At 45.4% G+C, this 24294-nt stretch overlaps 1 protein-coding gene across 1 annotated transcript; it reads right to left on the reverse strand.

The window, feature by feature from the left end:
• Positions 1-2002: 2002 nt before the first annotated feature.
• Positions 2003-14402, reverse strand: MSMB (microseminoprotein beta). Its single transcript, NM_001112650.1, is given in 4 exon segments — positions 2003-2232; positions 7334-7439; positions 8353-8458; positions 14368-14402. Coding segments are annotated over 4 exon segments (345 nt in total). The 5' UTR covers positions 14371-14402; the 3' UTR covers positions 2003-2102.
• Between the last annotated feature and the right edge of the window lie 9892 nt (positions 14403-24294).

Here is a 24294-nt window from a genome sequence, read left to right on the forward strand (position 1 = left end):
AAATACATTGAGTAAATAAATAAATGTCAGAACCCAGATTCTTTATTTCTTTTCTTTTTTCTTTGAGACAGGGTCTGACACTGTCGCCCAGGCTGGAGTGCAGTGGTGCAATCTCGGCTCGCTGCAGCTTCTGCCTCCTGGGTTCAAGCGATTCTCCTGCCTCAACCTGCTAAGTAGCTGGGATTACCAACGTGCACCACGATGCCTGGTTTAAAATTTTTTTTTGTAGAGACAGGGTCTTGCTGTGTTACCCAGACTGGTCTCGAACTCCTAGGCACAAGCGATCCTCCCACCTCACCTGGGATTACAAGCATAAGCCACCACGTCCAGTTTACAGCCCGGATAATAACCCACATTATTTACTTGTGACCAGATGTTAAAATAGCACTTCTTTCTGCCTCAGTTTTGACAGAGGTCCTCCATACTCAGTTGCCAACTGCTTCCCCACATTCCTCAGCAAAGGAGATGTTCATAGCAGGGTTTTATGGATCTCACCCAAGAGTGACTCCTACAAGGGGCAAGGCAACCTCATTAGAAAACAACAGGAGACACAGATTCTGATGCAGAAGCTAAGATAACAGCCATAGGCTGTGAGTGGAAGGAGAGCTGTGGAAAGAGAGGCCCACAAAAGTCCCATGAAAAGTCAGCCTAGAACATTACCTCAGGCAGAAGGAGCCCTTAACTCTCCTGTCCCCCATTGCCTCTCAATTCAGATGCAGCCCCTGGAATGAGACTTTGTGTAACTCAAAATGTAACTCAGACCACTTTTTTAAACTATCCGAAGGTGACCAAGAAAGCTTAGGGACCTGTCTAGATTGCTCAACTGGCCCACATAGCATGTTTGAACAGATAGGGGACAGGGGAAAATAAAGCTTTTTATCAGTTGCCCACCGATTGTTCAACAGATGACTGTTTGCTCATTTCTGATCTGTCACGTACACACAGCTAACTCCAAGCCCCAGGAGAGCAAGGTTCTCTCCTGAGATCTCTCTGGTTCACTGCTTTATCCCCAGGTCCAGAGCACTGCCTGACCCAGGTGCTCAGTACAGACCTGTTGAGTTAACAGATGTTTTCTAACACAGAAACAATCAAAAGAGAATCGATGTTGTCATTGCTTTAAGCCACTAAGTTTTGGGTGGTCTGTGTGTAGCAAGAGATAACTGATACTGGGGCCTTGCACCCAGGCCACGCTCTATCTGCAAGGCAGAGCCTCTGGCCTTTAATTCCCCTCAGGCTGCATGTGGTCTTGGGGGCACTTTCTTCAGGCTGTCTTGTTCTAAACTGCTTTGACCTCAAGCAAACACAGAGGAATGTGGGGGACACATCACAGAAGATACTTCCTGATGAAGAGGAAGGAGGGATAAACAGGAACACTGTAAAGAAAAGAAGGGATCTAATTCCAGCTTGAAGACACACATTTTTTTCATCATTCACCAGACAGCAGGACACGGGCAGCAGAATGCAGACATCAGAAACAGTAAGAGTGGCAGTGGTCCCCCAAGTAAGGGATGCACAATGACCTATTATAGAGCTTAGGAAAAATAGAACTTTTATTCATATTTATTTTGTTTTGTTTTGTTTGGGTTTGGGTTTTTTTGTTGGTTGCTTGTGTTTTGAGACGGAGTCTCACTCTGTCACCCAGGCTGGCGTGCACTGATGTGATCTTGGCTCACTGCAACCGCCGCCTCCCAAGTTCAAGTGATTCTCCCGCCTCAGCCTTCCGAGTAGCTGGGACTACAGGTGCCTGCCAGCATGCCTGGCTAATTTTGTATTTTTAGTGGAGATGGGGTTTCACTATGTTGGCCAGGCTGGTCTTGATCTCCTGACCTCAAATGATCCATCTGCCTCGGCCTCCCAAAGTGCTGGGATTATACGCATGAGCCACTGTGCCTGGCCATTCATGTGTATTTTTGTCTCTCTTTTAAAATGTTTTATATTCTTTATAATGTGTATTAAATCAATGCATACACAAGTTATAAATTAAAAGTACACACATATTCAAGTTTGCTCAAAAATCTTTTTACTGATAGGCATGGCTACACAATCATAGACCAGAGGAGAATGACGCCTGGCCTGGGAGCCCTGTGCCTACTAGAAGCACATTAGAGTATCCATTGATCGATAGGACAGGTCTTTTTTGGGTTCTTCTTCTCCACCACAATATACTTGCATTCCTCCTTCTTGAAGATTCTCTGGCATTTATTTTTGTCATAACCCACAGGTGTAGCAATACTGTCATTGAGACAAAACAGGGGCCTGTTAGAAGAGGAAGGACCCCCAGCACCCTCTCCCCAGTGCCAGCTCTGTTCAGGAAGTCACCTATGCTCCAACTTAAGGGCACCCTTTGGCTGGCAGCCCCAGAGTGTGGCCTCCAGGAACCTGGACCACTTTATACCATAAAGTCACACAGCCCACCCCTACATTCCATCCTGCAGGCACAGAAGGTCAGCAGTAGGTGCTGACAGGCCCAGGGGCAAGTCTGGCTACTCTGGAAAGTGGCAGCTTGTTCCATGCTGGCTCCTCCCACCCTCCCTGTTCAGGAAGCGGCCAGCATATTGTTGCTAGAATGTGGAAAGGAAACAAATCCCAGCCCTGACTTGGAGGCCTGTTGGCAAAGGAGCTCTCTCAAGCAACCGGAGCCATGAGTCACTCCGGGCCAGTGTCATGGAGCCCAGGGAGAAGCTGATGAAAATCAGAGACCACCTCTAATTGAGCTGCAGTTCATAGAAATATTTTGAAGAGTTCTGATGAGATGAGATGAGATGAGATGATACTAATGCTGGAATATTTATTATTATTACTTTAATTTTTTGAGACGAATTTCACTCTGTCACCCAGGATGGAGTGCAGTGGCACAATCTCAGCTCATTTCAGCCTCCGTCTCCCAGGTTTAAGCAATTCTCCTGCCTCAGCCTCTTGAGTAGCTGGGATTACAGGAGCGCGTCACTACGCCCAGCTAATTTTTATATTTTTAGTGGAGATGGGGGGGTCTCACCATGTTGGCCAGGCTGGTCTCGAACTCCTGACCTCAAATGATCCACCCGCCTTGGCCTCCCAAAGTGCTGGGATTAGAGGCGTGAGCCCATGCCCAGCCCAATGCTAGAATATTAAGTGGAAAAATCAGCCCACAAAATTGTAATATAAAATTCGATATCCACTATGTAAAAGAAAAAAATATAGAAAAGAGACATAAAGAAATGATGACAGGAGCCCAGGCATGGTGTCACATGCCTGTAATCCCAGCTACTCAGGGGGCTAAAGTGAGACGACAGCTTGATCCCAGGAGTTTGAGACCAGCCTGGGCAACATAGTGAGACCCTGTCTCAATTTTTTAATACAAATAAATAAATAATATAGAATATTAATAGTTATTATCTTTACGTAGTCAGGATTATGAGTACGTTTTTCTTCTTTTTTCTCCTATACTTCCCCATGGTTCTATAATTCATATGTTTTACTTAGAAAATTGGGGGAAATGTCATTTAAAACCTTTCATGTTTAAAGGTGATTGCTGGCTGGTAGGAATGTAAAATGGTGCAGCTGCTGTGGAAAACAGCTTGGCAGCTCCTCAATAAGTTAAACAAAAAATTACCATATGACCCAGAAAGCTACTCCTGGGCATATGTCCCAAAAGAATTGAAAGCAGGGACTCAAACATTATATGCCAATGTTTGTATATTGATAAACATTGTATGCTAATATTCAGAACAACATTTCTTACTTTAGCCAATAGGCAGAAGCAACTCAGGTGTTCAACAAATAAATGGATAGGCAAAATGTGGTATGGCCATGCCATGGAATATTATTCCGGCAGAAACAAGAATGAAGTACTGATACATGCTACAACATGAATGAACCTTGACAACATGCTGAGTGAAATAAGCCAGACACGGAAAGACAAACATCGTGTGAATTATATGAAATATCTAGAGTAGGCAAATTCATAGAGATAGAAAGTAGATTTGAGGTTACCATGGATTTTGGGGGATGGGGAATCTGAGTTATTTTTAATGGATATAGAGTTTCAGGTTGGAGTCATTAAAAAGATTTGGAAATTAAGTACATTCATAGTACTGTGAATGTACTTAATGCTGCTGAATTGTACGTTTTAAAATGGTTACACTGACACATTTTATGTAGTATACATTTTACCACAATAAAAAAAAAAGGTTAAAAATAAAGTCGTGCTTGTTGAAGAGATACAATTCTTTTAGTTGGTGGTAGGAAGTGAAATGGTGAATCTCTGCTGCCTGTGTGCAAGTACAAGTTGGTAAGGCAAAGGGCGTATTACTGGATGCTTATTTCAATGCAAACCAGACTTAGCTGTATAGATGAAACTGCAGAGAGAGAGAGGGAAGAGAAACTGTCAACATCGGATATTCAGCTATCCAGAATCAGTGGTTGGATGACCTTGGCCTTTTGTCTCCCACTGCCTTTTCCTCACCCAAGTCAAGGAGCTAGCCCTGGGTCCAGGCAGCGTGGAGCCCAGGACATCTCCCATGCCCTGCCCTGGAGCCTCTGCCTGGGCCCCCAGCCTCAGGCTCCACTGCCACTGAGCACCTTGAGATCTGGGCAGCGTCCCACAGAGGGTGCAGTGGGTCCAAAAACTTCTTCCAGAAAAAGCTTAATCAAAGTTTGTATTTTTCCATGGAGGAGAAAAAAGTTGATGAGAAAAACAAACTTGGTAGGAAGTGAGGCATTTCCAGGGAAGAAGGTGTTGATTCATTTCCCCTTTGTGGAGCAGTGTGCCAAATGGAATAGGCAACATGGCAGGAGAAAGGGAAAGGGCACTTTGAAAACTGACCAGGTGTCAGTTACTGTCCCAGGCTCACATGACACAGAATTGGCACAGAGAAGACCTTAAGTGTTTGTTGGGTTAAAGAATATATATACAGAATCTCATTTAATTCTCATAGCCACCTGATTATACCTGATTATACTGTGAGGAAACAGAGGCTCAGAGACATTCAGAAACTTACTCAGGGTCACACAACTAGTATACAAGGGAATGGAGATTCAGACTCAAGTTACTCTGACTCCAACAGTGAGGTTCTTCCCTCTTCACTGCAAGGAGCAGCCTGGCTCTTTTCCGTACCAGGCCCACGAGAATCCCAGCCTACAGTGGAGAATCTTAGAAGAGGGCTGGGATGCCAAATCTGGGTGACATGGATACTTTAGCCGCCAGGGAGCTGCGCTCCTTTGTGAGGGAGGGATCAGTCACCAGTGATTCACCTGGCTGGGATACAATCACACTCTACCAGAGTGACATTAACACTTGATATAAAGACAATCACAAATCCCTGGAGCCACAAAATCAAGGCTCAGCTGTAATACCCAGTGATCTGGCCAATGCGATGCCCAGGAGCCTGCTCTGAGCAGCCAGCCATCTCCCAGTCCAATATTCCTCTGTTCCATTGGCACCTAGCATGGGGCCTGCTCAATAAATGTGGATGGAACTCTCCAGGCACTTCAGGTTCAGTAGGACTCAGGTGTTCTGATCTAAGTTAAGTGCTTGCTTCTCTACTCAGGGTGTCCTCATAAGATTCTCGAGGCACCTGTTAAAATTCAGATTCCTTGGCCCCTCCCCTACAGATTCTGATCAGTCGGTTCTGGGATGGAGCCCAGGAATCCGTATTTTGTCAAGCTTCCCAGGTGAGTCTGTGATTAGACAAGTTTGGGAAATGCCCCTTGACACCAATGCTTCTGCCATCAGATCCATTCCTGTTCCTGCAAAACACTACAAGCCAAGGCTACAGGAAGAAGTTAGATGGATTTGGGGGGTCGGGAGTTAGGTAGCTGGTATGGACATAGCTGCTGAGGAAACAGGTAAATTAGGACCGCACTGAGGGTACTCTGTGTTCTGTCTGCTCAAGATCTAGACTTCTGGTGTCCATAGCAACCCAGCAGAAAACATCTGCATAGCCTTTAGGTTGACGTGAGTTAAACTTGAGCAGTGAAGCAGCATAAGTTTTATGGTGCAAGGCACACTACAGATCCTCCCTTTACCCCTCACATCTAATCCCTCTGCCTATGCTCAGAGCCACTGCTGTTTTTGCACATCTACAAGGCCCAGACTAAAGTGATGACCGGGCCAATCTCTAGAATAGTGTCAGACCACTTAGATACTCTTTCCTGTCTTCAGGAGCCCGTCTGGAATAAAGCTACTTATCAAGTTTCAAAAACAACAGAAAATAAATCAGACTGAGGTGGAAAACAACCCAAGTGTCCATCAACAGATGAATAGAGATGCAAAATGTGGTCTCTCCATATTACAGAATATGATTCAGCCTTGAACAAGAAGGAAATGTTGACGCATGCTACAACATAGATGAACCACGAGGATATTATGCTAAGTGAAATGAGCCAGTCTCAAAAAAGCAATTACTGTATGATTCCACTTATATGAGGGACCTAGAGTAGTCAAAATCATAGAGACAGAAAGTAAAATGGTGGTTGCCAGGGGCTGGGGAGCAGGGGATGGAGAGTGACTGCTTAATGGGTACAGAGCTTCAGTTTTGGAAGATGCACAAGTTCTGGAAGTGGATGGCAGTGATGCCGTAACAGTGTGAATGTACTTATTGCTGCTCAAGTATACATTTAAAATTGTTAACATGGTACATTTTATGTTACGTATATTTTACCACAATTTTTTGTTTTGTTTTGTTTTTTTGATACGGAGTCTCACTCTGTTGCCCAGGTTGGAGTGCAGTGGCGCAATCTCTGCTCACCGCAAGCTCTGCCTCCCGGGTTCACGCCATTCTCCTGCCTCAGCCTCCCGAGTAGCTGGGACTACAGGCACCTGCCACCAAGGCTGGCTAATTTTTTTTTTTTTTTGTATTTTTAGTAGAGACGGGGTTTCACGTGTTAGCCAGGATGGTCTTGATCTGCTGAACTCGTGATCCGCCTGCCTCGGTCTCCCAAAGTGTTGGGATTACAGGTGTGAGCCACTGCGCCTGGCCCACAATTTTTTAAAAAGAAACAGGACTGAAAGCTAACCCCCCAATACCACAACACCAAGAGTAAGCCCTAACATAAATTATGGACTCAGGTGATAATGATGTGTAATGTAGGTTCATCAGTCATAACAAATATACCACTGCAGTGGACGATGTTGGTAACGGGGAGGTCGTGCATGTGTGAGGGTGGGAGGCATATGGGAAATTTCTATACCTCTGCTTAGTTTTGCTGTGAATCTAAAACTACTCTATAAAAAGTCTATAAAAAACTAAAACAAAAACTAAACCCCTGAAGGTTGGAATTTTGCAAGAGGGAGTAGCTGTTCCTCAGAGAACAGCTATATCCCCCTCTTGGCCAGCACTGGCTTGAGACTTACAGGGTGCAACAGATAATTTCTGTTTCGTAGCAAGTGCATCTCTCACAGTTGTCAGTCTGCCACTTCGAGTTTATCGGGTGTTTGTTTCCTTTGAGATCCGTGCATTCTAAAACAATACACACAACAACATCAGTGCGAGTCATGCAATGAGAACAAGGCTTATCAGGACATTGAGTCCTGCCCCTACTATCTACACCCCTCCCAGAGAGAGAGGAGCTCAATGATTTTAAAGGTATCTAAGAATGGTGCTCCTGTATTCACCCATAGCTAATTCCAGTACTGTTCAGTTCATGCTGCTGATGTTTTCTTACAGAAAGCTTACATCCTTCTAAGTTTTATTTCAGAACAGATATTTCAAGAAAAAAATAAGGCCCTTTTTTTGAATCAGGTAACCATGTGAGCCTACGGGTACTTGGGACTATGTTTTTTCCTGCTGGATTATCTCTGGATAAGTATCTTACTTCTACACTTCCCTTTGCTTTGCATCGGTGGTTTTCAACCCTGGGATGTTTCAACCCACATGTGAAACATCGTGGGTACTTGAAAACCACCCATGTCTCAACTTTACCCTAGAATAATGAAATCAGTATTTCTGGGTGCAGGACCCAGGCTACTGTGTTCTTAGAAGGTTCCCCAAGTGAGGCCAGGCACAGTGGCTCACGCCTGTAATCCCAACACTTTGGGAGGCCGAGGCAGGCGGATGACCTGGGGTCAGGAGTTCAAGACCAGCCTGGCCAGTGTGGCAAAGCCCTGTCTTTACCAAAAATACAAAAATTAGCCAGGCATGGTGGCACACACCTGTAGTCCCAGCTGCTTGGGAGGCTGAGGAGGTAGAATCACTGGAACCCAGGAGGAGGAGGTTGCAGTGAGCCGAAATGGTGCCACTGCACTCCAGCCTGGGAGACAGAGCATGACTATCTCAAAAAACAAACAAACGGAAACACAAAGGCTTTCATCTGCAGACAGGTCCATCTGCCAGGCTGCAGTAACATAATAAACATTGAAAAGCCAAGATTTACCCCTGGTAGAATCTCCTGGAAATCTCTCATTAGGCATGAAAGAGCACGATGCATTGCATAAAGTCACGAAGGTGGCAAAGATCACGAAGCCGCCCAGGAGAACATTCTGTAATGTGAAGAAAGGTCAGGGTGGAGAATGAATTAATTCAGAGGATAATCCTTGACTAAGTGCTGTGTACCAGGACCTCGGCTGGGTTCTGGTGAGAGGTTATGAGGTGGAGTTCCTAACCTCGGATGACCTAGCGAGGGAACAAGACCTGCACAAGTCACTAGCATGAACTACAGAAAGAGGCAAACAGGAGTCAACAGGCATGGGGCAACAACGATAAGTGTGCTGTTTCCTTGCAGAGGAAGTTCAGGAAACCCTTACAAATAAGGCAATTTTTAGCTGCTTTGCAGCATATGTAAGACTTCAAGGACAGAATGAGGAGTTTCATGAGAAGAATGAAATATTAACAAAGATATAGAAGAGAAGCAACACAAATATATAGTTGAAGGCTTATTGTAGTTAACTGGATTAGTTGGAGATATGACTGGAAAAAATTGGGGCCAGGCTATAAACACAGACTGTGAGGCTAAGAACTTCATTTCCCAGGTCATAATGGCATCTTTTATGACTCCATGAACAAACCAGTTAATCTCTACTGAAATTTAGAACAAGGAAAAGTATCTAGTTGACTTTGCCATCTTTTTGAGATGAGCTAAATAAACAAACAAACCTTAACATGGTAATTTCTGGGAACTTTTGAAAGGGAAGATGGTGTTAAATAAAATGTATAGGAGGCCATTGGTGTTTGGACTGAGCTCCTGCACTAGGCCCAACAGACCAAACCAAAATGCAGTCGCCCTTGCTGAAGTTCTCTGCCACTAAGCCAAAACTAAGTTGCTTATCCAACCTTCTAAGAAATTAGGAGAGAGTGAGAGGTAATAGCCAAATGCCCAACAGGCCAGTTTTAGCTGACATGATGAGAAAGTCCCCTCTGCTTTAACTTATAAGCAAAGTCACTTTGAAAAGACCAATTTACTTTTTGTTCTCTGTTTCTGCTTTTTCTGGCTCTTTTCTGTCTATAAAGCCAAACTTCTCTGGTCAACTCTGTGGAACACTCAATCTATTTTATGGAATGAGGTATTGCTGATTATAGACTTACAAGTAAAAGTTAATTAAGGGCCAGGCATGGTGGCTCATGCCTGTAATCCTAGCACTTTGGGAGGCTGAGGCGGGTGGACTGCCTGAGCTCAGGAGTTCAAAACCACCCTGGGCAACATGATGAAACCCATTCTCTACTAAAATACTGAAAAATTAGCTGGGCATGGTGGCACGCGACTGTAATCCCAGGTACTCTGAAGGCTGAGGCGGAAGAATCGCTTAAGCCTGGGAGGGGGAGGTTGCAGTGAGCCAAGATTGTGCCATTGCACTCCAGCTTGGGAGAGACAGTGAGACTCCTTCTCAAAAAAAAAAAAAAAAAAAAAAAAAAAGTCAATTAAGATCTTTAAACTAAATGTGTTGTAATTTTGTCTTTTGACAATGGGAATGAAGGCATTTATTCTGCAAGATTCCTGAAATTTATTATGAAGTGATGTTACTTGAAGTAGTATGTTACTCATATAAGAATAGAAAGATAGGCAGGGCACAGTGGCTCACTCCTGTAATCTCAGCAATTTGGGAAGCTGAGGCAAGCAGATTGCCTGAGCTCAGGAGTTCAAGACCAGCTTGGGCAATATGGTGAAACCCCATCTCTACAAAAAATACAAAAATTAGGTGGGCGCAGTGGTGTGCCCCTATAGTCTCTGCTACTTGGGAGGCTGAGGTGGAGAATCGCTTGAACTCAGGAAGGTTGAGGCTGCAGTGAGCCATGATAGCACTACTGCACTCCAGCCTGGGCAACAGAGCGAAACCCTGTCTTAAAAAAAAAAAAAGGGGGGCAAACACAGGGATAAAAATAGAAAACCCAGAAAGTTCCAAAGGTAGTTGGATAAGATAAAAAAGAAAAAAGAAAACCTAGAACGTATAAATGTACGTAGAAGTTTATTATAAAATAAACATGTTATTTGAGTTCTGTGGAGAGCGATTATTCAATAAATGGTATTAGAACAAGTGGCGAACTATTTGGGGAAGAAACAAAGTTAATTTCCTACTTGAGTCCCCATTAGTGAAATGAATTCTAAAAGGATTCAAGGCTTAAGTTTTTACAATAAGATCATAAAATAATCACAGCATATATACATAAATACTTATTCTAAGCATAAAAGAAAAATAGATTTGAGAATATAAACGTCATAAGAACATAACTGAAATTAGAAAGATATCAAATTTTCAGAACAATATCATTACATACCAATGGGGGAAGAAAAACATCTTAAACAGAAAAATGGCAAGAGAAATAAAGTGGCATTTCACACACACACACACATACACACACACAGAAATGACGAATAAACACATGAAACAGTTCAACTTACTGATAACAAAATAAATGTAAATACGTAGATGAAATATAAACATAATGGGATGGTGAGAATAATCTTTTAATTTATAATACCCAGAGGGAAATAGAGACATCTATGGGAGGTGATATGCACAAGAATGACTTACTTTGAACAATTGTTATGGAGAACAATTTGCTACGATATATCCACATTCTTAAAACCATTTACGACATTTGATTTCACCTTTTCGTCTCCAAGATGTGATCCTAAAAATGGCACAGACACAGAGACAGGCTCCTCCACAAGGATGCTCACTGCAGTGGAAAAATGGAAAGAAACAAAATGCCCAAGAACAGAGCTGGTGGAGAACAGTGACTCAGAAAAACACCTGGTTTGAGCCAGCAGGGTAGAAGGTGAAGTCACATGAGCAAATGATGACCACATGTCACGACATGAAATGAAGCAGGCTATGAAATACGTGATTCCCGTGATGCGGAGAGAGATGCTCAGAACACACTGAGGGTTTTGTAGCAAATAACAAGTCATTTTTGGATGGGAGGATTAAGACAATTTTCTTCTTTGGACTTTTCCTCTTATTTTCTAAATTTTCTACAATAAAATGTATGAGTTTTATAGCCAGAAAGAAAGAAAGAAATTCTTTAAAAACAACACAACGCTTGATACATTCAGCTCAAGCCAGGACTTGGAGTGGTACTTGTTCTGTTTCATTCTTCTTTTGAGTAACCTTCAGCTCGAAATCAGGGTGGAAACCTAAACGTTTTTTCCCCCAAAAAGCCAGCCTTGTTGACAGCATTTTTACTCCCTTCATGCAGAAAGAGGGCTCCTGGGGGACTGGGGATCACTGGAATCTTGTGGATCTTGTTTCACTGAGTCACAAAGCAGGAGAGTCAACAGGGACAAGCAGGACTGCATCCCAGGACAAGTGACATGTGCAAAATCCCCAAGTCTCCTGCAGCTCTAGAGCAGAGGCATGAGATTGAACCACCAGGGGAGAGTCCAAACATGGTGACAGCAGAGAGCAAATTATTTAATTTTGAGATTACCCACTTGACAGAAATAGCCTAACACTGACTCTCTCTTTCTCTCTCTCTGAAATTTGGTTTTCCTCCCCTGTAAAAAGAGGGGTTCTCCCACTTGGGTAAGCATTAGAGTTACCCAGGGAGTTCATAGGAAACACACAATCTCAGGGTCAGTGCCTCAGTATCTTTACCTAGTCTCCCAGGTGAGAACCCAGGTACAATGACCAACCCAATGCTGCTATAATGTGCATATAAATTTCTGGGAGTTTATTTTGTTTTGTTTTGTTTTGTTTGTTTTTGAGACGGAATCTCGTTCTGTCACCCAGAGTAGAGTGCAGTGGCGCAATCTTGGCTCACTGCAACCTCCGCCTTCTGGGTTCAAGTGATTCTCCTGCCTTAGCCTCCTGAGTAGCTGAGATTACAGGAGCGCACCACCACGCCCGGCTATTTTTTGTATTTGTGGTAGAGACAGAGTTTCATCATGTTGGCCAGGCTGGTCTCAAATTCCTGACCTCAAATGATCCGCCCACTTCAGCCTCCCAAAGTACTGGGATTATGGGCATGAGCCACTGTGCCTGACCAGAGAGCTTGTTAAATAACCTGCAGATTCTGCTTCAGTAGGTCTTCAGACCTACATGGAAACTCCCAGGTGATGCCCACGCTGCTGGTGTGAGGCCCACCCCTGAGTAGAGAGGCTCTAAAGCTTCTTTTCATTCCTGTCTTCTATTCTGCCACCAGCCTTCCCTCCCTTCATGTCTTCCATTCCTGCATTTAGTAATCCTGAGCTCCTGATGTGTGCAGGCACAGGAGATTACACCACGATGCCAGAATGGGCTTGGGTTTTCTAGATGGTGCTGCTAGCCTTGAGGTGAAGCAGACTGGCAGTGCTCTTAGAAGTTGTGTCTCTTTAGGTAAATTACTGCTCCTGGAAGGGTCTTATCCCACGATCAAGAGTTGCGGGTCTGGCCAGGCATAATGTCTCACACCCGCAATCCCAGCACTTTGGGAGGCCAAGGTGGGAGGATCACTTGGGCCCAGGAGTTAGAGACTAGCCTGGGCAACATAGCAAAAACTCATCTTTACTAAAAATAATAAATAAATAAATAAATAAATAAATAAATTTAAGTTAATAAAGAGTTGGGGGTCCTCAGGATCTTAGGCAGGCAGCGGTATTGCCAGCTCCGCAGCTTACTAAATTCACTGTGAGGCTGCATGGAGGATGGGCTGGAGGAGCCAGGCGAGTGGAGATGGGGAGGACCTCCCACCCCACTGTTGTTTTACCATCCCCAGTTCTGCCTCAGGACAGTTTCTGAGAGTTCCTTTGTCTTGCGGAGTGGCCCAGAGGAGGCCCAGGGTCTCCTCCTGAGGACCCTCTCTGGCCTCCCTTGGCTCCTCCCACTTGGCTGGCTGCTGCTTGCCTCATCTCCCTTGCAGCCCCAAGAGCAGCCCAGTTCATTCCCTGGAGTTAACAAAGAATGTTTTAAGAAAGATCAAGTTTAAGACACAAGAAAAGCCTGCAAGGGTTTTTATAAATTTTGAAGCAAAATTCTTTCTTGGCCAGGCACAGTGGTTCACACCTGTAATCCCACCACTTTGGGAGGCTGAGGTGGGCAGATTGCATGAGTCCAGGACTTCAAGACCAGCCTGGGCAGCATAGCAAAATCTTGTCTCTAAAAAATACAAAAATTAGTTGGGAATGGTGGCGCTCTCCTGTGGTCCCAGCTACTTGGGAAGCTGAGATGGGAGGATCAGCTGAGCCCAGGAAGGTCGAGGCTACAGTGAAGCGTGACCACACCACTGCGCTCCAGCCTGGATGACAGAGTGAGATCCTGTCTCAAAAACAAACAAATAAACAAACAAATAAAACTCCCAAAACCCAAGATTCTTCCTTAACACATGATAGTCAAAAAGGCCTAGGGAAACAATTCCCGAACTTGAGTAAGCATTAAAATCACCCGGGCAGCTTTTAAAATTGATGCCCTGTTCTCACTGCAGCCCAATTAAATCAGAGTGTCAGAGTGGAAGATGGGTGTCAGTGTTCTTCAAAATTCCCCCAGGAGTTCCACTGCCCAGCCAAGTTTGGGAGCCCCCAGCAGGGAGAGAGGGATGCCTGGGTTCCTATCTCAGCTCATTCACAGGCTTGCGGTAAGACCCCAGTGGCAGCTCCTTCCCCTCCCCAGGTTCAGTTCCCTCATCTCAAAAACAATGCAGTCATGTAGCTCTGAAACTATTTTTAATTTCAAATTTCTCACATGGGACCCAAGAATCAGAGACACCTATGAAATCTAATTGATCCCCAGAATACTGGAAGGAGAAACAACTTACTTCTTAGATAATAGAACTGGTGCTAAACTCATTACAATTTTCGCAAGCTCCCAGACACTCGTACTCTGCACATTGAATTGCAGGTAATAACAGAAGATTCCTAACTAGGTCACATTTACCATTCAATGCTATGTGGTAGAAGCACACATCACAGCATATTAAAATAAGGAATACATATTCTCTTTTGCTTTTCTAACCTTTATATATAAAACCAGTTACCTACCATTGTGACAAGCAGGACTCCTTATAGACAGGTACATCCAGGAAAAGCTGCATCAAACTTTTATACTGGAGAGGGCAACCACGCATTCGACATCATTGGGAATAACAAGGTGAGAACACATTGAGTGTTTACAGAGGGTTGACTAGTAAAAGGAAAGTATGGTTTCAGATGATTTATGAGTTATTAATCAATCAGATCTCCACCCAAGTTATGTGTTTACCTTGTCCCCACCCCGATCTGCATTTGCTCCTGACCTAAACGAGCAGAGGAGGAGAGAACTCCTCTTTGCTGAGCCTTCACCCTATACTGGTGGATTGCTAGCACATGACGTGTCCTTATTTGATTTTACACACAAAGAAACAGAGCCTCAGGGATGCCAGTCACAACAGCCAGGTGGTGAAGGTGGGTTTTGTGAAGGCATAAGAATAGCCCACAGGTCACTCCATCAGGCCCATTAGGCCTGGATCTGTGGCCCAGATGACACTGCCCTTAGGGTATGGCATGAGAACAGAAATGGGTCAAGCCATCCTGCAGGGCACAGGAGAGCAAGAACTACATACAGAGTTTCCCTGACAAGCTCAATCACTGGACCTTTCTAGAGCCCTTCTTGAATCTGTAGTCTACTCCCTGCTGCATCAAGCAAGCCTTCCTTCTCTTTGTTCCACAGTGGTCTCCTCCCAAACAACCACGTCTGCCCTCGTCATAGCCAGGATGGTCTTTGGAGAATGGCAACAAGCAGAACCTCCTAGGGTGCTGGAGGGACTTACTACTTTATCTCTTTGCTCTGGCCACCACAACAAAACACTGCAACTGGGTGGCTTTGACGAAAGGAATTTATTTGCTCACAGCTCTGGAAACTAGAAATGTGAGGTCAAGCCACTGGGGAAAGCTTGTTTTCCTCTGAGCCCTCTCTCCTTGATTTGCAGATGGCCACGCTCTTGCTGCCTCTTACATGGCATGCATCCCTGGTGTCTCTCTCTGTGCCCAAATTTCCTCTCCTTATAAGGACACTAGCCATATTGGATTAGGGGCCACTATAACTATTACATTTTACTTAAGCCACCTCTTTAAAGGCCGTGTCTCCATTGCAGCCACATTCTGGGATATTGGGGGTTAGGGCTTAAACCAATGAATTTTGGGGGGATGCAATTGAGTTCATAAGACAATTTTATCCCAAGAAGTCCCCTCACACCCTGCCACAGCTTGCTACAGTTCCTAAAATTTAACCCCGAGATCCCTCTGCCCACAGATGAGAGTTCACGCTCCTAACCAGAGGGTCCTTGAGGCTCTTCTGAGCTGGCCACAGTGGCCCTTTCCAGCACCATCCTCTACCCTCCCTAAAATCAGCCTCACCACCCCTAACGCAGCTTGGGGTCACTCTCCTGCTCCCTAGAAGAGCTGTAGTGCTGTCTGGCTGCCTCCTCACTCACCAAGGGTGCCACACACTTCTGCCTTCACCTGCATAAGTTAAGTGTTCATTGATTAAATTCCAGGAAATTGGGGCACATTATGCACTGTAGCCCCTTGGTTTCTTTTAAAACTCCAAGTTTGAAGAACTTCCTATAGTGTGAAGTGGAAAGTTCTGCCTTACATTGAGAGCAACTAGGACTTGCTGCCCTCACCTCCTTGCCTCCAGGGCACAGGCACTAACCTTGGCTCCAAAACACTCTCATCTCAACAAGTCCTCTTCAGAGAGGGTTCAAGGACACTGGCATCACGCAGAATCTCCCTAGGAATGGTGGTGTGGAGGGTTCTGGCTCTTAGGGCAAGGGTTTCTGGAGTCCAGTGTGCAGTGTCAGTGCATGGGGGCCATGACTGTGACTGGTAGCAAGGTGGTCTTGCTGGAGCAGTGTGGTTTCAGTGCTCTACCTGACCTTATGCCAAGAAAGCCTGTGTCTCTGGCCTTTAGTAGAGGCTTGAATTATCTAATAAATCTCTTTCCACCTCAAATGACCTACAGCAAGTTCTATTGTTTGCAATTAAGAACTTTGTGACCAAGACGGTGACTGTGACCTATTGCTGTCAGTGTCCCTTCCAGTGACCGGCAGGGTGCCTGGCACAGAGCAGCTGCCCAGAACAGGATTTCACCTGGGTTATCGCAGGTATTCCCTAGTAAAAAGTATCCTGGCAAGACCAGCCCACACCACTGCTGACATGAGCTTATCTACTCCAACCCTAGGGGTTGAGAAAGGGATGTTCAGAGCAGGTGTGGCCAGCTGCTGCCTACAGGGAAGAACATAAGTGAAATGAGCAGCGCTCTCTGGGTGTGTGACAGCCAGTTCTGTCCAAACCTGCTTGATCAGTTTTCAGTGTTGATCCTGCCTCCACTGTCACCCTTATAGATGGAACCAGCTTATTTTTCTTTTAATTATTTATTTTTCTTTTTATTTATTTTAATTTTTTTAAAAGACATAGTCTTGCTCTGCTGCCCAGGCTGGAGTGCAGTGGCACCATGATAGCTCATTGTTACCTCCAATTCCTAGACTCAAGTGATCCTCCACCTAAGCCTCCCAAGTAGGTGGGACTACGGGTGTGTGCCACCACACCCAGCTAATTTTTAGATTTGTTTGTAGAGACAGGGTCTTGCTATGCTGCCCAGCCTGGTCTCGAACTCCTGGGCTCTAGTGATCCTCCTGCCTCCCAAAGTGTTGGGATTACAGGCATAAACCACCATGCCCAGGCTGATTATTATTTTAATGGCCACATTTTATTCCATGGAATGATTTGGGCCATCATTTATTTGGTCAGGTTCCTCTTGTTGAACACTCAGGTTGTTTCTGACTTTATTTTCTATAATTAGAAATACTGTTGAAATCCAGGTCCTTCAGATAAAAATTTCTCACACTTACACTAATTTATTTAAGAGAAATTCATAGAGGCCAGGCAAGGTGGCTCATGCCTGTAATCCCAGCACTTTGAGAGGTCAAGGTGGGAGGATCACCTGAGGTCGCGAGTTCGAGACCAGCCTTGCCAACATGGAGAAACCCCGTCTCTAGTAAAAATACAAAATTAGCCAGGCATGGTGGCGCATGCCTGTAATCCCAGCTACTTGGGAGGCTGAGGCAGGAGAATCACTTGAACCTGGGAGACGAAGGTTGCTGTAGGCCGAGATCACGCCATTGCACTCCAGCCTGGGCAACAAGAGCGAAACTCCATCTCAAAAAAAAAAAAGGATATTAATAGAGGTAGAATTTCTGGGTAAAAGAACATTATAATTCTCTTAGATTATCACCTATTACTCTGATAGGTTTGAAATATTTTGTCTTAAATTATTTTTCTTTGCTAATTGGCAAGATTATACTTTTTCTTTTTTTTCTTTTTTGAGACGGAGTCTCACTCTGTCCCCCAGGCTGGAGTGCAGTGGCTCAATTTTGGCTCAGTGCAAGCTCCGCCTCCCAGGTTCATGCCATTCTCCTGCCTCAGACTCCTGAGCAGCTGGGACTACAGGCGCCCACCACCACGCCCAGCTAATTTTTTGTATTTTTAGTAGAGATGAGGTTTCACCGTGTTAGCCAGGATGGTCTCGATCTCCTGACCTCGTGATCTGCCTGCCTCATCCTCCCAAAGTGCTGGGATTACAGGCGTGAGCCATCGCGCCCAGCCTAGACCTTTTTCTGTATATGTATTGACCAGTTGTGTTTCTTCTTTGGTGAATACCCTGTTCACTCATGTCCTTTAGCTATTTTTCTGTTTGGGGTATTTATATTTTTCTCCTGGATTAGTCAAGGCTCCTAATATATTAAAGCTATTAATCTTCAAGTGTCACGTGTTAAAATATTTCCCTGATTTTTTTCATGGTCAGCACATCCATTCTGGAGTTAAAACTAAGGAATGAGAAATTTTCATTTACATTTTTATCTCTCAAATGATATGTTTTGACATGTAGAGATTTTAAACTTTAACTCTGACTACAGCCACGCTATCCCCACCTGTGGGTCAGCCCTACAAGCCCCAGAGAACACCTCAAGATCCATGGAGTCACACAGCCCTTGGGCTGATGCTGTGGCAGGGGCTGCCATTCATTCCCGGGCTTTTTTGTTTTGTTTTGTTTTTTGTTTTTTTTTCTGAGACACGGTCTTGCTCTGTAGCCCAGGATGGAGCACAGTGGTGCGATCTCAGCTCACTGCAACCTCCGCCTCCCGGGCACAAGCGATTCTTGTGCTTCAGCCTTCCCAGTAGCTGGGGCTACAGGCATGCACCACCATGCTTGGCTATTTTTGCATTTTTAGTAGAGACGGGGTTTCACCATTGCCCAGGTTGGTTTCGAACTCCTGACCTCAAGTGATCTGCCTGTCTTGGCCTCCCAAAGTGCTGAGATTACAGGCATGGGCCACCGTGCCCCGCCATCATTCCCAGTGTTAAAAGAACCTTAGACAAATTAAACTTAACAGAGTTTGATTGTGCAAAGAACCATTTGTGTGAATCAGGCAGCCCCCAGGAAAAAATAGGTTCAGAGATACTCCTGCGCTGCCTCATAGTTGAAGATTTATGGACAGAAAAAGGAAAGTGATGTACAGAAAGTGGAAGTGAGGTACAGAAACAGATGGATTGGTGACGGCGTGGTGTTTGGCTTATTTGAGCCCAGTTTGAACAGCTGGCCGCCTGTGAGTGGTTGAAGTCTGGCTGCTGTGATTGACCGAGACTCAGCTACTTGGTACGAAAGTAGGTGACAGCCTATTTATGTCCAGTTAGCTTACAGTTCACTATGTACGGATAAAACTTTAGGGTGAATTTAAAATATGTGAGGAGAAGGCTTTAGGCTAAACTTGATTTAACACCAGGATTGGTGGGGGCTCCCCTCACCAGTCTTCAAGCTGATGACTTGTCTCCCATCCGCTCCCTCTCCCATCCTGCTCTAGAGCCTTTCCAAACCATGATCTCTTCTCTTAAACCTCTCACCCAACTGCCTACTTCATACCCAGAAAATAATCTTACTTGGTATCTCACAGAGACCACAGGTGAAAACTGCACCCCCACCCCCACCCTGCACATTGCCCTCCACCAGCTCCTGTTCTTTCCACTTTCCCTCTGGGTGTCTTCCTTACCCCAAATACGCAATACGGATCCCATTCCCCCCTCCCCGTTGGCCCCCATTCCTTCCCAGGGACCCCCCTCCATAAAAGCCAGCCTCCGTGACAAGCAGGCATGAAGGGACAGATGGAAAAGTGTTCAGTGTTTGAGGACTGCCCAATTCCCAGCCTGGCAAAAGCCAGCCTCCCTGAGGGTCCACTTACACCCTGGCAGTTTTACTTTGTAGAGCCCGATCTTTGTAACACCCTGTGGCAGGACCCGTTTCTGTATTCGTCAGGATTCTGTTCTGTTGGAAACTGAACTAAAATGAGCATGGGCAAAAAGAGACGTTTTCAGCTCAAGTGTTAAGTCCAGAGGTGGACCAGCTTCTGGACGGAGGGGCTCAGTCTAGGACAGGCATTATGAGAGTTTTCACTCTGCAGAAACCAGAAAGACGGACTCTGCCCCCACCCGTGGATTCATTTCTTCATAATCTCTTGCTTCAGAAATATAATAAGACAAATTCTCCATGCCAAAAGATGCAGTAGAGGGTCTTTTTACAGCCACAGAAATGCTGTAGGGTGAACCCCCTACATGGGGTGAGGGTGACGGTAGGATAGAGATCCTGGAGATCCAGGAAAAGAACTGAGCTGGAAAAGGAAGCCACTAATAGAATAGCGAGAAAGAACACTGTAAATGCTGTAAGCCACGGCTACTCTGGATAAGGTGTCACAAGAGTGCACTGGAATGCATTGAGGCTGACAAGCCAGGGACCAGGAAGACTGCCTGTGAATAATCTTTCTTGTTTTCTGTAAGGAACTTGGAAAGCTTATCCAGAGAGGTGTGAAAACAGCAGAGAAAACACTGAGACAAAGAAACGGGACGAAAGCAAACATGTTCGGGATTAGCCACTGAGAAACCTAAGAAACAAAACCAAGTTTTGTCCCAGAGAAAAGGAAGACTTGGGCAGCCCCTTGGAGGTCTGGAAGCTTCTTGTTTGTCAAGTGAATTAAAGGGTATTTGGTCAAGGAGCGTGTGTTTACAGCTTAGAGCAACTATGCACAGAACCCAGGAACTACCTGCCTCCCACACTTTCAATGTGTTGTCCCAGAACCGCTCCCTTTTGTGAAGCTGATGTTTGTCTTGTGTTGAATGTAACACGGTCACAAGAAGGCTCTGGTGACAGGGAGCTTGTATTTTCTTTCTGGATGTGGTATTCAAAGCGTTGAACAGCACGTATGGCTCAACCATTGACCCTTCAGTTCAGCTGCCAGCAGTCAGTCTGGGGGACCCTACTGTGCCAGGTTCTACTCCTTCTATTTCTGAATGATGTTGAGGTCTGGAGGGGCCAGGAGATCCGACATGCTGAGTGGGGGCACTCAGGAGTCTTGGGCAGCAGCCACGTACCCACCAGTATATCTGAACTGATCTATACCAGCATCACAGGCCCTCATTCTCCTCATAGAGCACATGCAAAGTAAATGCAGTCACTGAATTAGAGAGAAGAATGCCAGCCAGCAACCTTCTGTCCTTACCATGAGCAGTGCCTTCCAGAACCACCCCAGGGTGGAGGGCTGAGAGGTGGGAGGGGAGCCGGAGCCTCTCATGTCCACACATGCATTACCTTAGGGATTTCACGGCAACACAACAAAACAGGCCTTCTCACCCCCACTTTACCAGTGGGGCATTGAAGTTTTAGGATGGGAACAACTATTCAGGGTTTTCAGATAGTGAGAAGGAGCGAGAATTTAAACCCAGGCCTGAGATGTAGCAGGGACCCCTTTTTAGGAGCCTGTGCCACTACCCCCAACTCCACCACCAAGCATGAAAATAAAGGAAAACCTTGAGTGCCTTCAAGGGAAATTTCAGGCATCCAGCTAGCCCTAAGAAGTAAGTAAGTAACTTGTTAGGCAGGAAGGTAACAGTAGCCCAAAATAATAGCCAAGGAAGCTAGAGTACAGAGATGTTTAGTTTCCCTTTAGAAACTAAAGATAACAAACATCTTAACACACGTCCTTGAGTTTGTCATTCAGAAACCTGGACCTCCACTTGGACCCCCACCAAATGGATCTGCTGGCCTGCAGACCTCAGATAGTGGGAGCTGAGGACCGCACTCTGACCAGCTTCCTTCATTCTAAATTTCTTCCGGAGGGACCTGAAAGCCACGCCCATGAGCTAAAACTAATACTCTTTTCTGTTAACCCTAAATTTTCAGATGAGATGTCGCCTCCTGAACCAACTACAAATCAAAGAATCTCTGAATCCACCTATGACCTGTAAGCCCCTGCTTCAAGATATCTCACCTTTTTTGGGCCAAACCAATGTGTAACCTCCATGTAGATTTACAATTTCGTCTAACTTCTGCTTTCCTGAAAATTTACCCCTGCCTTTAAAAACCCTTACCTGTGTGAAAGGAAACTATGTTGCCCCCCACCAAATAGCTAAGTTAAAGAGAAAATTCAAGCTGGGAACTGCTTAAGACAAATCTGCCTTGCATTCTACTCAAAAGTCATCCCTCTGCTCACTGAGATAAATGCATATCTGATTGCCTCCTCTGGAAAAGCTAATCAGAAACTCAAAAGAATGCAACCATTTGTCTCTCACGTGTCTGTGATCTGGAAGCCCCCTGCCTGCTTCAAGTTGTCCTGCCCTGTCTAGACCAAACCAATGTTCATTTTACATATGTTGATTGATGGCTCATGTCTCCCTAAAAGGTATAAAACCAAGCTGTGCTCTGACCACCTTGGGCACATATCGTCAGAACCTCCTGAGGGTGTGTCACGGGTGCATGTCCTCAACCTTGGCAAAATAAACTTTCTAAATTAATTGACACCTGTCTCAAATTTTCATGGTTCACATCTGCTGCAGCAGGACGAGCGGCAGACAAAACTCCTCGGACACTGAGTTAAAGAAGGAAGCGGTTTATTCAGGCGGGGGCATCGGCAAGACTCCTGTCTCCAAAGCCGAGCTCCATGAGTGGGCAATTCCTGTCCCTTTTAAGGGCTCATAACTCTAAGGGGGTGCGTGTGAGAGGGTCACGATTGATTGAGCAAGCAGGGGGTACATGACTGGGGGCTGCATGCACTGGTAATTAGATCAGAACAAAACAAGATAGGGATTTTCACAGTGCATTTCTATACAATGTCTGTAATCTATAGATAACAGAATTGATTAGGTCAGGGGTCGATCTTTAACTATCAGGCCCAGGGTGTGTCACCAGGCTGTCTGCCTGTGGATTTCATTTCTGCCTTTTAGTTTTTACTTCTTTCTTTGGAGGCAGAAACTGGGCATAAGACGATATGAGGGGTGGTTTCCTCGCTTACTGTCAGCCTTCAGAGAGGTCAGGATTTGAGCATGAGCTGCTTGGTCCCCCTTGTTCAGGGCTCTGTGAATAAACACCTTCCTTTCTAGTGCTGCAACCTCAGTGTGGATATCTGGACTTAACTGTACTGGGCAAGCAGACCCAAATTTGTCAAGCACATCCGAGTGAATAAACCACCAAACAGGCTTTGTATGAGCAATAAAGCTTTTAATTCACTTGGGTGCTGGTGGGCTGAGTCCAAAAATAGAGTCAGCGAAGGGAGATGGGGAAGGATTGCTTTATAGGAGCTGGGTAAGTAATGGAAAGTTACAGTAAAGTTGGTTATCTATTGTTAGCAGAGGAGGGGGTCACAAGGTACATGTTTGGGAGATCATAAGACTCACTGTCCAGAAGAAGAATGTCACAAAGTTGATTAATCAGCTAAGGTAGGGCAGGGACAAGTCACAATGGTAAAATGTTGTAATTTTGGTTAATCAGTTAAAGCAGGAACTGGCTGTTTTACTTCTTTGTGGTTTTTTGGCTGCTCCAGACTTCTTGGTTCCTGCAGGCCATCTGGATGTATATGTGCAGGTCACAGGGGTTATACTGGCTGAGCTTCAGCTCAGAGGCCTGACACAATTCAGTTATATAATAGGCCTAAGGGCCCAAAAGCCAGTGCTCTTTTTTTTTTTTTTTTTGAGATGGAGTCTGTTGCCCAGGCTGGAGTGCAGTGGCACAATCTCAGCTCACTGCAACTTCCACCTCCTGGGTTCAAGTGATTCTCCTGCCTCAGCCTCCTGTGTAGCTGGGATGACAGGTACATGCCACCATGCCCGGCTAATTTCTGTATTTTTTTTTTTAGTAGAGATGGGATTTCACCATGTTGGCCAGGCTGGTCACAAACTCCTGACCTCAAATCATCTGTCCACCTTGGCCTCCCAAAGTGCTGGGATTACAGGCGTGAGCCACCACACCCAGCCAAGCCAGTGCTCTCTTTACAGCCAGGGCTGCCTCCCTCACACACCTGGCCAAAGGGCCGGCAGCATCTGCACTCAAGTGAAGAGATCTAAGCACCTTTGAGCCCCGGAGCAGCAGGTGGAGCTGCCACCAGCATGGGGCCTTTCATGCAGGGGATCCCGCAGCCCTTCTCCTTCCCCTTCCTCCTCCCTTGACAATGTGTTCAGGCCTCCCACGGCCTTTGGCATCAAGAAATTCCAATAGATGTTAACCAGCCTAGTAATTTAGTACAGCGTTAGCACCGAGTCACAAGGTTGAGGACATGCACCCATGACACACCCTCAGGAGGTTCTGAGCACAAGGTTCTTGTGCCCAAGGTGGTCAGAGCACAGCTTGGTTTTATACCTTTTGGGGAGACAGGAGCCATCAATCAACACATGTAAAATGAACATTGGTTCGGTCTGGAAAGGCAGGACAACTTGAAGCAGTCAGGGGGCTTCCAGATCACAGATACATGAGAGAAAAACGGTGCTATTTCCAAATATTTCCAAACTACTCTCTTTTCCAGCTACTCACCAGGAAGAAAGTAAATGCCTGTCAGACATAGTTACGAATTTCCTCCTGTGGCTGGGATGAAAAGGAACTTACTGCTGATTGGC

This window comes from Papio anubis, chromosome 11 (assembly GCF_008728515.1).
Source record: "Papio anubis isolate 15944 chromosome 11, Panubis1.0, whole genome shotgun sequence".
Classification (NCBI taxonomy): Eukaryota; Metazoa; Chordata; class Mammalia; order Primates; family Cercopithecidae; genus Papio; species Papio anubis.